Source organism: Typha angustifolia, chromosome 10, assembly GCF_048772165.1.
Source record: "Typha angustifolia cultivar Huaian chromosome 10, ASM4877216v1, whole genome shotgun sequence".
Classification (NCBI taxonomy): domain Eukaryota; kingdom Viridiplantae; phylum Streptophyta; class Magnoliopsida; order Poales; family Typhaceae; genus Typha; species Typha angustifolia.
The window spans coordinates 2,228,223-2,243,898 of record NC_133248.1 but is presented as its reverse complement, the minus strand read 5'-3'; the positions used below and the strand labels follow the sequence as shown (position 1 = coordinate 2,243,898).

Sequence of the window (15,676 nt, the reverse complement as noted above, 5' to 3'; positions counted from 1 at the left end):
AAAATACATGAAGACTATCTACTAAAAAAGTAATTAAAAGATGTAGTACAAAGATGCTAGAGGTGGAAGAAATTAATGATTTATAATGAAAGAGTTTATAGTGAAAACTATTAATTGAGGTACTTGCACCTCTCAACAAATGATTTGTATATTTTCTACAAAAATTGCTAGAAAATATGGAAGGTTCTAGAAACAAGTAAAGAGATGGAACCTCCAATGGGGTATCATTTTTTATCTACATTTTAACCCTAGTTAAGTTGACCTCAAGATAAGGTCAGTCTAACCCTAGTTAGGTTAACTTAACCACAAGAGTTAACCCACCCACCATTACATATATTCATAGAGCTTAACTTGATCTCCTTTCTACATGTGTTGAAAAAGGCCAACCTTTGACCACCTCACCTATGCAAATGGCTTTTTTTGCACAATATCAAGCATAAGAAGAAACTAGAAGACTATCTAAAATTATATTATATATAAACTATTAACATTCAACTAATGAGTTATATATAATTAGGGTTATAATTAGCCGAGCCTGATCGAACCGAGCTTTAATTAAGTTTGAATCAGATCTAATTTTAAGCTAATGATAGAATCAAGCTTGAATTAAATAGTTTTGATTAAGCGAGCTTAAGCCGAAATGAGTTGATTAATATGTAATTTCAAGCCTAAATCGTGTTTCATCAAGCTTGATTCGGCCTTATATATAATTTAATTATTTTAGGCATATAATAGTTAAAAATAGAGATAATACTTTCCAATTGTTTTTGTGTTCTAGATTAACAGTGACACTAATATTCTCAGAAGCGATTAAATAATAATATCCAAGTATAAATAAATAATAAATGCATCACTGACTTATTCTTGTAAGGGTGTTATTATTTGATACAGATGGCTTTGCACGTTTCGGATACCGCTCCGTCTTATACCGTCTACTTTCTAGATAAGTATAATCTACCAAAATAATAATAAAAAAAATAGAGAAAAGTATCTAATAAATGCTAACCTTTTTTCCACTTAAATTACTATAAATAGAGAAAAGTGGGATCCATATCTTGGGTTAAAAACTAACCCCAGTTAGGGTTTTTAAGGGGTAGGTTAGGAATAAGAAAGTATTCTAAATTGAAGGGCAAACCCCATTGTAAGTTTGCAACCCTCCACTATTCCTCTCCTCCACCCTTTGGGTATTTTGGGATTTGGGAATTTTGTTACTCTGAAAGAGTTTTTATTCCCAATTATTCCCATTTTTAGATTTGGGGGGGAAAAATTTGGGGACATTGGGCTTCTCGTCGCAGTCGAATGATTCAAATTCCTTCAATGCCCTGAAATTCCTCCAAATGGGTAATCTCTCGATCGCTTGTGCTTCCATCTAGCTTTCTTGTGAATCAAATTTTACCGCCGGCCGTGGCCGGAACCCCGAGATTGGACCATCTAGGGTTTCTAGAAATTGGAAGCCGAAGCACTGCAGTTTTGGAAGACCCTGCTACTATTTGATCGTCAAATACTAAGCTTTATAGATTGGTTTCCGCTACTAACTTTTTCTGATATGTGGAATTTTCTGAAGTTGATAGTGCTGATCCCGATTGCTCCATTTTTTTGTTCTTGAGTTGGGCTTACATTTACTCTATACTTTCATGCTTTTTGGAACTCGAATTTATTCAAGAATCGGGTTTTGGGCTTTTTATATTGCTTAGTATTTGGTAATCGTTGTCTATTCTCGTAATGCCAGTGTTCTGGAGTTAATGCATTTGTTGTAGTTGCATTTGAACGTAAAAGTTGACATCTTTGGTGCATTTTAGATCATTATTAGTATTTTTATCGCAGAACTGGAGTTCAGAGAGGAATTCTGGCTTGCATGTTGTTACTTAATTTGGTTTTGCTTCGGTTTTCTTAGTTCTGATGTAATTAAAAGTTCTTTTCGTGGTTTTAATGAGTTTAATCTGTTTTTGTTTGTTCAAAATTAGGGTATTGAAGAGGGTAATTGGATCGAATCTTTCGCGCCAGCAGAAAACGTTTGATATCTGTCGTGCCCAACTGTAGGTTGAGCCAGCTATAAGTGGTAAGTTTTTGGAAAAGAAGAAAGTTAATACTAACATGGAATGCAATAAGGATGAGGCCCTTAGGGCAAAAGAGATTGCCGAAAAGAAGTTCACAGCGAAGGACATAGCCGGTGCCAAGAAGTTTGCCATAAAAGCCCAAACTCTCTTTCCTGCGCTCGAGGGTATCAATCAGATGATAGCAACTCTAGATGTTTATCTTGCATCAGAAGTGAACGTTAGTGGAGAAAAAGATTGGTATAGAATTCTATGTTTGAGTGCTTCAGCAGATGATGATACAGTGAAAAAACAATACAGGAGGTTGGCTCTTCAGCTACATCCTGACAAGAATAAATCCATCGGCGCCGAGGGTGCCTTTCAGCTTATCTCCGAGGCATGGAATGTGCTTTCTGATAAGAGCAAAAGAATGTCATATGACCAGAAGAGAAATGCAAAGGTATTTCAAAAGAATTTTCAAGAAAAGAAAGGAAGTACCATTCCAAGTACTTCAAATGGCTTTTACAATTTTGCAGCAAATGTGTCATCTAAGCCAAGAGCGCATAGGCATACAGCTAGTGCAATTCCAGCTACCGCTGCACCTTCACCTCGTCCCCCAAAGTCGAACACATTTTGGACTTCATGCAATCAGTGCAAGATGCAATATGAGTACCTCAGAGTATACCTTAATCATAATCTTCTTTGTCCAAATTGTCATGAGCCCTTTATTGCAGCTGAGACTGGGGCTCCAACTAATGGAACAAGTTCTGCCATGCCTTGGTCAGCTACTCAGCAGTGTCAACAGAATTCTAGCCACACCTCCATGAGCAGAAAGAATACCTCTTCTGTTCCAGGAACGGGAGCCTCAGGATCCCAGAAGGGAGCGAATCTTGGTGCATGCAATAATTCAAACTTCCAGTGGGGTCCCTTTTCTAGAACAGCTGGAACAGCTAGTGCCACCGCCTCATCAGCTGCTGCTGCACAGGCTGCAAATATGGTACATCAGACATATGAGAAAGTACGAAGAAAGCGGGAGGAGGCACAAGCAGCAGCTAAAAAAGAAGAGGCTGTTCGCAGGAAACATAGTGCCTCAAAGAGAAACTTCAGTGTCTCAGAAAATATTAATCTGGGAACGAGTGACAGCATTCCTGCCAAGAGAAGGAGAGGTGTAGGTGTTGATACTGAACAAGTGCCGGTGGGCATCAGAAATTCAGTTCCTGACAGTGCGTCAGGTTTTAAGGTGCTTTCTGGAAATAAGAATAGATGCTTCAATTCTAGCACAGGAGCTTCTGAAGTTGACAATGCTAGTGGAGTTTTTGTTGATCTCTTCAAAACCAGATATAGTGCTAGACCGGCCAACTTAAGCAAGGAGCTTCCATTGGATATTCGGGGTACATTGATGGAGAAAACTAAACTTGCACTTCATAAGAAGTTAGATGGATGGAATCGTATAAAATCTGAATTTGAAGAAAAGGAGAAGGCCAAGAAGAAAGAAAAGCTGAAACAAAATGCTGAGAAGGGTAAGGATGTGCTCCATGGTAATGTCACTGCCAAAGACACGTTAGATGATGCCAGCAGTAATTTTCAAAAAGATCCTCCTAAACATGCTGATTCAAATAGTGAAGACAATGAACCTATATCAATTGATGTTCCTGATCCAGATTTTCATGATTTTGACAGTGATCGTTCTGAAAGCTCCTTTCAAAATGACCAGATATGGGCTACCTATGATGAAGAAGATGGTATGCCTCGTTATTATGCACTTGTTCAGAAAGTTATCTCTTTGACTCCTTTTAAAATCCGAATGAGTTACCTTACGTCAAAGTCCAACAGTGAATTTGGGCATTTAAATTGGATTTTGTCTGGATTTGCCAAGACATGCGGTGATTTCAGGGTGGGAAGATACGAAGTCATTGATACACTCAATATTTTCTCACACAGGGTTAGATGGGAGAAAGGCCCACGTGGCATCATAAAAATTTTGCCAAAGAAAGGTGATGTTTGGGCACTTTACCGAAATTGGTCCCAAGATTGGGATGAGCATACCCCTGATGATGTGATTTATAAGTATGACATGGTAGAGGTACTTGATGAGTACAATGAGGACCAAGGAATTTCTGTTATTCCCTTAGTGAAGGTTCCTGAATTTAAAACAGTTTTCCAGCGGCATGTGGACCCCAAGGAGGTCAAGAGGGTTCCAAGAGAAGAGATGTTCCGCTTTTCACATCAGGTGCCATCTTATTTGCTGACAGGTGAAGAAGCTCATAATGCTCCTAAAGGATGTCATGAGCTAGACCCAGCAGCAACTCCTTTGGAACTTCTTCAGGTAATCACAGAAATTGAGGATACTATGGCAGTTGACAAGAAAGAAAGTTGATTTTCCGTATAGCGTTTTAACTTTTTGCTGAAGAATGGGACTGCAATGCTGCAACTACCTCTTCATTTTGTAGTCATCTGTGATAGTTGTCAGTCATCTCAGCCTGAATTTTGTCTGCAATTACAAAGGTAGCATATATTTGTAAAGTAGGTTCCAGGTGATAGAGATTAAATACTTTCTGGAGTAGCTCATGGCGGTGCTTCCTTGGGAATTAGCGACTTCTATGATCCTTAAGGTCAGTTCTCAAGTTCTCATATACTTGTACCTCGCCAACCAACACTTAGAAGGAAACTGTACATATTCAACACGAGTTAGATTGTTTAAATTCTTATCATTATTTCCATTGGCAATTGCATTATCATTTCTTAAGAAATACTCTAAAATTCTTCATTGTGATCAACAAGACCAACAGTATTTTGTAGAATATACGGTCATGTAGATTGATTGCTGCGGTGGTATATAAATTGCCTTCCCCTAGTAGAAGAGATATTTTGCATACTTTATGTGGGTGTGATCAGTACATCTTCTGTATGTCAGTTAATAATTCTTTTTTCTTTAGTTGGTAGTGTTTCTCTCATTTGATCTTTCTTAGTTTTCTTACAAATTTTAGTATATGCTATCCTTCCCTATTTATTTGTTGATGCAGTTAGTCTCTATCTTGAATTGAATTAGAACAAATCAACCTATTTGGTGACAAAGGTGTGTCATCTCATGTTGATCCATGTTGATCTATGTTTGGTTACTGCACATTGTGTCAATCTCTTACTAATGTAAAGCATGGGGTGACCAGTCATTCCTTTGTCACATTTTTAGCCTAATTTTGATTATTCATCATTTTAGAGTTGCTTTAATTTTTTTATTGCACTATGAAACTTTAAATCCATAATTGTCGAGCATCAGTTTCTATAAAAAAACTTAGTATTTCCCCAAACAAGCTTTATAAGTTTCAGTTCTTGATTCTTATGGTGTCTTTTCTGATTATTAGTTTACTGAATTTGTCTAAGCCTCAAATATGTGCAATAGGACTGCACATCCATCAACGTATTGTCCCTACTCTGGGCATCCGCGACCACTTCTAGAACATTTTTATTTGGTCATTAGTAATTTGGTAATATGGATGGCTAAGGATTTTGATATGGAAGTGGTTGGAAACAATCTTAATTGGGCAACTCTCTTTTTGGAAGGATAAAAGATAAGGAATGGTTCTCCAATGAATGGCTAAGTGCTGGTTTTTTGGCAGATCTTTGGAAATTAACAAGTGAACATAAGGTAGGTCCCGAGGGGGTGTAACATGAGCCCAATACTGAATACTTGAGGTTTTGCAGCAATGTGAACAATCTCCTACTTGTTTTCCATCTACGAATTTGCCACTGGGTATCTATGAAGAATGACTATGGATACAAGATACATATATGATAGATATGGATAGGTCGATACAACATATTTTAAAAATAGAGATACAATATGCTTAAGATATGTATTCTTTTGTCGAAATAATATATATATATATGTTAGTGAACTTATGTGCTTGCATTTTCTTAATTGAGCAATTATATATTATTGCTCTTTTTTATAGTTTATATAAGGAGACCTCTAATTTATCCATTAAAAGAACTATCATTCATAACGAAAGTTTTGTATATTGTGTAGCATTTTACTAACTAAGATGTAAGATAAACAAGCGAATTCAATCAAAAGAAATTGATAGTTGTAACATGACTTTCTAATATAAATCATAAATAAAACAAGCGAACTTAACTTTTTCCATAAAAAGAAACCTTCCAGATTTGATGAGAACTAAAAGATAATAGTCTCATTCAATTTGACTCATATTGATTAGTAATCTCGAAAGTATCTAAGAAGAATCCAAGAAGTATCCACACATCTGGTTTACTGGTAATCTCCTATTCCCATTGTCGAGAAACTATAAAAACTATGGCATGTCAGAAACGGAGAGTTGGGGTCGTTAGACCTATACCCAAAATGAGGTACTGATCAAAGCTCAGTTTCTTTCCTCAATTCTCAAAAACAATAAAGGATTATCTCAAGGAGTACTAAAGAAGGTGCTAATGGTAGCGAGACTATTGCAGGTAATGAGAAGCTAAAGAAATCATTAATTTATTTCTAAAAATTAAATAATTTAAAGAAATATTTGATACATATCCGAAAGTGTCCGACGAGTATCATATTTGATACGCTTTCTGATACAGATACAATGAGAGTATAGAAGTATCCACATTTCCTCTGAGATCACACCATGCCTACATTCTCAATTAAATAAATTAAAGTCCACCTATTTAAGTCAAGTTCAATTCTTAGGCCTGTCAAAAATATTTCAAAATAATAATTGTGGAGGACTAAAATATAAATATAAAAGCTAATGTTCCAATGTGCTTTTATAGTAGTTGGTGAATAAATTGTTAAAGTTTGACGTTGCTCTTATGATAATTTGATGTTTTGGTTTTGTTAAACATCAGAAGCAACTAACATGTTTAACATGCATGAAGATGCCAACTACCACTACGATTGTATGGATTCTTCATAAACTTATTGCATTTGATAACTTATATGCAACTTGAAATGTGGAGCCTTTGGATGCTAATCAAAGTTTCGAAACTCGATATCTGAATCGAGATTGGCCACTAGAAAAAATGATACGAATCAACTATATCGCTCGTATTGGCTACTCATATCAGATCTAATTATTTTTTAATTACATAGAATTCTAAATAGTATTTAAAAATACAAGAAAAGTTTTAAAAACTATAGAAAAATAAGAAAACAAAAATTAGTCACATATGAAACTTGAAAACTAAAGAAAAACTCACTCAAAATCATGATAAATTTTGACCTGAATTTGCTAATTTATATGCTCATAAATTATTAATGTAGAATAATAGTAAATAGAGATTTCTCTCTTCATTGTTTTGCAGCAATAAGAAAAAGTGGATTTAAGAAGTGGATTAGAAAGAGAGACAAGAGAAACAAGAAAAAAAAACATTCACCCGAGTTCATCAGAGTGCAAGGTAGTTGTGCTTACTAGAAAAGCCGTTAAATGAGCTTGGTGAAGTGCGAGGAGTGGGATAAGAATGTATATGAGAGTTAGTGAGTTAAAAAATGAGAACTTGAAAAGAAGGCAGGTGGGATATCGATTACTGATGTCTCCTAGGTCATATCCATTTTATATTTGACCTAAATCTTAAAAGAAATTAGTTTTGGCCGATCTGGCCGATATGGTTGAAATGGATCAGCATGGATCGGCCGATTTTATTGATATGGCCAAAACTAGCTAATCCCAGACTGAAACCAGTTACTAGATTGGTTTTCGGTTAGGATCAGGATTGGTTTTGGCCGATTCATCTCGTGATTAGCCAATTTTGGGGACCATGACACCAATACTTACATGTAAGTTACACAAGAAAACCTCCCTTAGTTTTAGTGCTCAGGGTACGACAACTATCTTTTTAGGAAAGTGATTAGTACGACTACTATAATTGCAAACTCTTTGAGAAAGTTGGTTAGTAAAAAAAGTAACTTGCAAAATCAAATAATTATTAAGCAACACAATATGTTTGATTTACAGTTAGAGCAGATTCTTCTTTATGATGTGATTTGCTACATAAGATGAAAACAGAAATTAGTAGTAGTTGGTTTTGACGGTATTTATTTTGTTTATCTAGAAGATATTTCTTTGGCCATTTGTTGTTTTTATTTTAATATGAGTTTTAGGATATAGTAAGGTCACCATTCTGAATTAATTACTTGATAATACTAAATGATCTAATCCTCTTATGATTTTACCTTTATTATGCTTATATAAATATTTAGAAGGTGATTTGGAATTTTAGATGGTCTATTATAGTATATCTTCCTTAGAGTTGGTAGAATGGCGTCGCATTATGCTTTTGTCCTCCTATGCACTATTGCTTGGTAGTGATCTGGTCAAATTTAAGGCAAAAGGTTTATCTGATGTCTCTACTTCAGGTTTTCACGACACTAAATTATGTTGCCATGCAATTTTCCATCTTAGGCAGGAATTTAGTTCCACATGTTACTCTTGTTATACATATAACTAAAAGGGCAGCCCAAAAGTACAATTTTTCTAATTAAAGTTTGCTTATGAGTTTTACTTTATTGCTTCTTGTTCTGATTATTATTACATCCTTGTCTTATACAAACAGCTAAAGCTGCTGGAGATTGAAGGAAAGTTTCTGAGAACCAGTTCTGCCTGTTTCAACATTCTCAAGCGACCCAGATAGTGTTTTATCTCATTGCTTCTGGAGGCCTGATAAAATAGTTTGGTAACTTTTTTTCTGGTATCCTTTTGTCGAGGAAAAAACTTTTAAGGTAGCAACTAGCAATCTTCAGAACTTGTTAATTTGGTTTAGTGTTAGTATTGTGGAGCTGGTTGGTGGAATGTCTCTTGTCTGGGAGAATTGATGGTTGCCTTATTTGAACATGACAGAGGCATTGTTGATGTAGTTTGTTAATCTACAGCTGGTTGGTCTAATGCCTCCTTTTGCAATGGTTGAGGCAAAGGTTGTGTGACATGGAAACTATACATCTTCAATAGGAATAATATTGGATTATATTTGAAGTTCTCTGTGTTCTTTGGAACTGGATATTAAACAAAGCATCAGCATCTAAATGATTTTGTAAATTATGGGAGAGGTCTGTTGCTTTTTCGTCCTTGCAGAAATTATTAGATTTATTTGCAAATCAGGGCTCCTAAAGCATGCCCAGATGTTCATCTTAAAATTCTACTAGTATGTCAATCTTATATCACATCTGATAGGGATTTTTCTCTCATTTTGCTCAGGAAATATTCTTTATATGCCCCTGTGACTTTCATTTGTTTGCATTTTCAGAATAAAGCCCTATTATGCTATAATAAGACTCTTTATCTTACTATGATGTCAAATTAGTCCTTATGGGTTGCAATTCTTTACAGCTACTCTATTGGATTTCAAGTCAACAGCAGATTCTATTGGAAAAAGTGGAAATATGGTTATTCTAAAAGTTGCAAGACCAAGGATATCAATGATAAAAAGTAGTAATTCTGTTATATTTCTCTTAAAAAACCCACATAAGTAGTAACTTTGCAAACTGCATGAATTTTTTTATGAAAAGAATATGAAGCTTTGGAGATTGATTCATAAAACTGCAAACTTAAAATGCATCTACTCATTTCATTTCCTTTTCCCTGAAATGTACTATGAATAATAGAAAGTATACTTGTTTTTGACAATGTGCTATTCAAGTCAAAACTTATGTTCACTTTATTATAGTTTTCAAACTATTTATTAAACTACTATAGGTTTTTTTCCAAGTGAGTAGCAATGTAGATTTCTTTAAAAAAATCACTCTTAAAGAAAGGGGGTTTAAGAAGTCGCTATTTCCATACTTACTATTAATCTGGGATAATAAAACACTTTTACCAAAAGCTCTTCCCTTCTAAAATATAGTACTGTATGAATTATTATCTTAGAAACGATTTATTAAATCATTACCATAGATTAAATTATTTTTTAAGACAGTGGTTTACATAATTGAATAAATAGTTAGAAAATCATAGAAAAATCGACATTTTTTTTAATATACATTGCTCTCCTACACAGAGTTTTCCATAGATCACTTGGCTCGTCAAGCTTTATAGCCCTAATTATAGGAGATTTTCTATTCATCTTATAAAAGATAAGAGAGTGATTTGCAAAATAGTGAAAATGGCAGGGTGTGATATGCGAATTTTCCTTCTCTATATTACGTTGTTCCGATTGGGTTAACTGGGCCAAAAATGCTCAAAGCCCATTAAAAACCCCTGGTAGAGAAATCCATCTTATTCCTTATCCTCTTCTCCTTCCGTTCAGTATAAACCCCTCTCTCTCTCTCTCTCTCTCTCTCTCTCTCTCTCTCTCTCTCGTCCACACCTCCATCCTTCCACTAATGGCAACTGTGGGCTTCAACCTCGTAGGAGCCTTCAAGGGCCTCTCTCTGTCCTCCTCCTCCTCTTGTCTGAGAGGCGATCTTGGGTCCCTGCCCCTTAACCAACGGTGTTCCGTCTCCTTCCCTCTAAGGTCGCCGCTCACGATCGAGTCGGCGCACAAGAAGGGAGCGGGGAGCACCAAGAACGGTCGGGACTCGAAAGGGAAGCGCCTCGGGGTCAAGATTTATGGAGACCAGGTGGCCCAGCCCGGGGCCATTATTATACGGCAGCGCGGAACCAAGGTGAGATTGGCCTGCTTGTTGGATTCTACGATTTGGGTTTTGTTTGATTTGGGATGTTAGTGTGAGGCTTTGCTTAAAGTTTGGAACTTGGTGCATCTTTAGGTGCTTTCTGTCTGATTATAATATTGCTTTGTATCAGTCGATGCTTCAGTAAGCAACCTTGAATATTAGTATTTCTTAATCGGATAGAAATTGATTTATATTTCTGGTCGTAAGGAGGAAAAGATAAAATCTACAGGGAACATCACATTGGCTTTTAATGAAATATCAAAATTGGTCAAAGACTGCACTATTTGGAATTTTGGAAGAGCAAGCTAGATGAAGGATCATAGTTCTATACTGCAGCATCAGGTGAATCTAATGAAGTGCTTATTGAAGACGATCTTCAGATTGTGCATTATGGATGTATAATTTTATAGAAAAGCATACATTGATAAAGCTGATAAGCGATTTGGGTTACAAATTGGAGATCAATGGAAACTAAAACTTATATAGGTGAAGATGGTTTGGAGATTGTAAAAACATTAGATATTATTAAGAGCTAGTTCTGTAATCTCGAGTTGGATATGTCAGGATATTGATATTGAGGGATTTCAGAAATCTTTGGTGACAATGACATATATTAAGAAAAGATCATTTTGATTGTATAGATGATATCTAGATGATATGGTATTCCTTGTCTAAGTCTCTATCATTAGGATATGCTAGAAGCATGAATGATCTTAAAAACTCTGCGACCATTTTGTTGTCCTCATCCAATGTAAATCTGATCAGGGGTACATGGTTAGCAAATTGATATCTATTCTCTTATCATAGATAAAGTAAGTTGGGGGTGGGCTCCTCCGCGCCTATACAGAATGTTGGGATGTGAAGATTAGACATCTAATTGAGTACATTACTTTTCCAGCTGTAATGCCACATTATGAGTAAGAGGAATTTACACTGGTTATTTGAAACTTAGTCAATTTTTCCTCATTTTTTGTACTAGTTAGAGCTATAAAGATTTGGGAATCAGGTTTATCTTCAGAAATAGTTGTAACTCATATTTTCAGCTATATCAAAATAAATGTTCTATGCCTGGACATCATTGTCATGTATACAATCAAAAAAATGATTTTCTGCAGATCTTCTATCTTAGATCCTCCTTAAGATTTAAATTACTTAATTCTAATTCTTGTCATCTATGCATCATTAAGAAAACATCACCTCTGTTGTTTAAAATTTTCCTTTGTTTGTTTCTATACTTTCAGTTTCATCCTGGGAAAAATGTTGGCCTGGGCAAGGATCATACAATCTTTTCATTGATAGATGGGCTGGTCAAATTTGAGAAATTTGGACCGGACAGGAAGAAGGTAAATCTACAATCTAGATAATATATCCTTTACTTGCTTGTTTGTTTGTTAATCTAGACTATCATAAACAATGTGCGTTGGATTTTATACGGCAGGTGAGTGTTTACCCACGCGTCGAACAACCTGAGAATCCTAACAGTTACAGAGCAAGGAAAAGGGAGTACTTCCGCCTCCAACGTGAACGCAAGAAGGCAAGACAGGAAGGTGTTATTCCGCCCCAATTGGTACTGGCTTCAGCTGCCGAAGCCACCGACGCCAATCCTTCTTGCTAATGATTCTTCTGTTTCCAAAAGTACAACTCTCTAATTCTCTTTCCTAATTTTGGTGTGTAAATCATCAACTGCAAGATGAATAGAAGGTTCATTTCCTTGTGTTTTTCTCCCTTGGCTCTTCTCTCTCCTTGGTGATGAGACAATATTTTTAGACCTTTTACTAGTGATAGAGCTAGATAACAGGCTAATGTTAAACATCACTGTACTCCTGAGTAACATGTGGGAAAGAAAAATAAAACAGAGTGATTGCTTGCTTACATATCAACAGTAGCAAATAGCAACAATAAATGCAGCAATTTTATACAGCAGCAGCAGCAACAATTACAATACAACAATGGCCATAACAACTGTAGTAGGAGCAACTACAATTGTTATCTTCTAGACCTCAAACTTTGGTAACTGGATAGAAAATTGAGCTATATAATTATTAAAATTGAGGAACATAGTTTATCAGCCCTAATCAGATGTTAAATAAGCACACATCAATCCCTTCGAGGCTCAAGAAGGCCTACAAAAGAGAATTTTCGATTTCTCCCTCTCTTCTCTTAATTAATCACTTCCATTAAAATTGAAAAAAAAATGTGACCTAGGAAATTAGATGATCATAAGATTCAATTAATTATTAGGACCAAATTACCATGTAGTTAGGAGTTGGTTGGTCATCACATTCTCACATTAGCTTCCCAATAGGCATCATGCTGCATGCCTGTTAAACTAAATTCATACACATAGCATGAAGTGAATTAAGCAACTAATCAGCTACCTATCTAAGCATAAGAATGTGTAGATTAGGATGTAAACTAGATTACTACATCATATATTTTATTAAGGACAGTGATACCAATAGAGCCACAACTGGAGTTAGAAATCAGATTGAAAGAAGAATAAACTCATCATTTTCTTAAATTTACTCATAATTTCTCTCTTTCTGCCATTTTTTTAGCTCTTTTAAATACTTTAATGTTCCATTGGGACGATCAAATAGTTGTATTTATGAACAGATTATATTTGTTCTTAATATTTTATTTGATTTAATTAAATAGATCGTGTGTGTTTGCTATCGAACTAAAATGAGGAACGTTGGATAAAAGCACCGTTACGACTCTACGTAAGTTACGTGGAGCATTATAACCTTATCGTGTACCTATGAGAACACACGAGACTCGTGAGCACAGGGAGCAAAGAGACAGAGCGCTCCCGGATGGCTCACGGCCACGTGTCAGTCTCTGCGCAAGCACACGCGCCTCCTCCTGCCACGTCGTCGTTTGGTGACCAAGGGAGAAGCCACTAAAGAGTGAGGAGAGCAATCGCTCGGCCAATTCCACTACCATTTCGCTGATGTCGGAAACCTCTAAGAAATCAAAGATGGGGGAGGTAAGAAACCATCCGATTTCCTTTGCGACCAACCTCCTCTTTTGGGTTTTCCTTGCGGATTTTGGTATAAAGGTGCGATCTTGCGCAGGAGAAGGAGAAGAAGGAAGGAGAGGAGGTCGATGAGAAGTCCCCGCCTCCCCCTCCTCTGCTGCCGCCGGAGGAGGTGGTGATGAGGGTCTTCATGCATTGCGAGGGGTGCGCGAGGAAAGTGCGAAGAAGCTTAAGAGGATTCGAAGGTATTGATTTTTAATGGCTTCTTAGGAGGAAAATGCATTACGAATAGTGAGAATTCTCCTAAATATGGGGTGTGATATATAACTTTTCCCTCTCTTTTTTCTTTTTCTCAATGGGAACTGGGAAGGGGTGGAGGAGGTGAAGGCGGATTGCAAGACCCACATGGTGGTGGTGAAGGGGAAGAAGGCAGCGGAGGATCCAATGAAGGTTGTGGAGAGAATCCATAAGAAGACCGGGAGGAAGGTGGAGCTTATAAGCTCACTACCTCCGCCGCCGCCGCCGGAGCCGGAGAAGAAAGAAGAGGAGCAGAAGAAAGAGGAGGAGAATCCCAAGTTGGAAGAGAAGAAGGAGGTATGTATGTGTATATATATATTTATATATATATATATATATGCAAAGAATCATAAAGAAGAATTACTTCACTATTTATTCTCTCATCGCCATCTCTCTTCCTTGTTCATGGCGGTGTTTGATAGCAAGAGATGGTGATGGTAGTGCTCAAAGTTCACATGCATTGCGACGCCTGCGCCCAAGAGATCAAGAGGAGAATCCTAAGAATGGAAGGTCTCTTTCTCTTTCTCCATTGCCAAAACTCACATCCAAAGTTAGATCACTTACTTGTTATATGGTAAAGAATTTGAATTTTGTATGCAAATTCGTTTGACCCACATCCAAATTTGTTCTTTTCTCGAGATTGGATCAGGTGTTCAAGAAGCAGAGTCGGATCTAAAGGCTTCACAGGTAACGGTAAAGGGCTCCTTCAACCCAACGAGCTTAGTCGATTACGTCCACAAGCGCACGGGAAAGCACGCACTAATCGTAAAGCAAGAGCCAGCGCCAAAGCCAGACCCAGAGCCACCACAGAGTCCACCTCCTCCCCCTACTTCCGATACTAACGACGAGAAGAACTCCGCCGAATTAGAATCCGCCAAGGTGGCGGAGGAGGAGGAGAGCAAAGACGGCGACGGAGGCGGAGGAGGGGAGGAGAAAGAGAACAGCCAAGGCAGTGGCGATCTGCCGCCGCCTCCTCTGCCGCCAACCATCGTCGCCGTCGTGCCGGCCGGCGTCGACGGCGGAGGGAGAGAGAAGCTATACCATTACTACTACCCGAGGCATCCAGTGGAGTACGCGTATCCACCGCAGATCTTTAGCGACGAGAATCCTAATGCATGCGCTGTCATGTGATGAGACTATATATGGACCTTTTCTATTGTAGATCTTATATGGTGGTTGTACATTTCCTTTGTAATCTTTGCCATGGAAGTATTACTACTTTAAAGAAATTTTTAACACCCTATATCTTAATGATTTTGTTATCTGCATCCGAAATGTGAGAGCTATTTATAATTCTACTTCTTTTAATTTCTTTTTCTTATAATTATATATATCATACTCTAGATTGACTTAAATTTATAAAATTATCTTGTTCTAGTTTTATTTAATCTGAGCCATAATAAGTTGCCCATTTATTTGGACATCTAATGGCTAGATTCATTAAAAAGCTGGCCATATTTTAAATATTAATGAGTCTATTGCACATCATTCTTCTCTAATATATAGAAAAAAAGCTCCTACTTTCTTCTTCCTCCTTTACTTTAGGGCACAACAAGGCTTCATTCATTTTATTCCTTAGAGTGGATTCCCCTCTAACCTCCTTTCAACTTAGCTTGGGTAATATATTTTGGGTTGGGTAGAGGGTATTTTGTGTTAGGTAAATATATTCTTAGTATAATTAACTTAATCTAAAAATTTGATTAAATTAAGTAATAGAACAATAACCAAGTATTTTCTGTAAATATTTGGTAAAAT

At 36.7% G+C, this 15,676-nt stretch overlaps 3 protein-coding genes across 3 annotated transcripts; all 3 read left to right on the top strand.

Annotated features, from left to right (window-relative positions):
- The first annotated feature begins 1,161 nt into the window (after positions 1 to 1,161).
- LOC140768242 (uncharacterized) lies at positions 1,162 to 9,105 on the top strand. The gene is made up of 3 exons (XM_073108449.1): positions 1,162 to 1,341; positions 1,965 to 4,645; positions 8,592 to 9,105. Exon 2 carries the CDS (start codon positions 2,095 to 2,097, stop codon positions 4,408 to 4,410), a length of 2,316 nt encoding a protein of 771 aa, XP_072964550.1. The 5' UTR covers positions 1,162 to 1,341; positions 1,965 to 2,094; the 3' UTR covers positions 4,411 to 4,645; positions 8,592 to 9,105.
- Positions 9,106 to 10,280: 1,175 nt separating this feature from the next.
- Positions 10,281 to 12,368, top strand: LOC140768245 (large ribosomal subunit protein bL27c). Its single transcript, XM_073108451.1, has 3 exons — positions 10,281 to 10,635; positions 11,886 to 11,987; positions 12,083 to 12,368. Exons 1-3 carry the CDS (start codon positions 10,354 to 10,356, stop codon positions 12,257 to 12,259), a joined length of 561 nt encoding a protein of 186 aa, XP_072964552.1. The 5' UTR covers positions 10,281 to 10,353; the 3' UTR covers positions 12,260 to 12,368.
- Positions 12,369 to 12,518: 150 nt separating this feature from the next.
- On the top strand, positions 12,519 to 15,180 carry LOC140768244 (heavy metal-associated isoprenylated plant protein 7-like). The gene is made up of 5 exons (XM_073108450.1): positions 12,519 to 13,633; positions 13,722 to 13,869; positions 13,995 to 14,218; positions 14,344 to 14,431; positions 14,571 to 15,180. The coding sequence occupies exons 1-5, from the start codon at positions 13,598 to 13,600 to the stop codon at positions 15,050 to 15,052; spliced, it is 978 nt and encodes a 325-aa protein (XP_072964551.1). The 5' UTR covers positions 12,519 to 13,597; the 3' UTR covers positions 15,053 to 15,180.
- Positions 15,181 to 15,676: the final 496 nt, after the last annotated feature.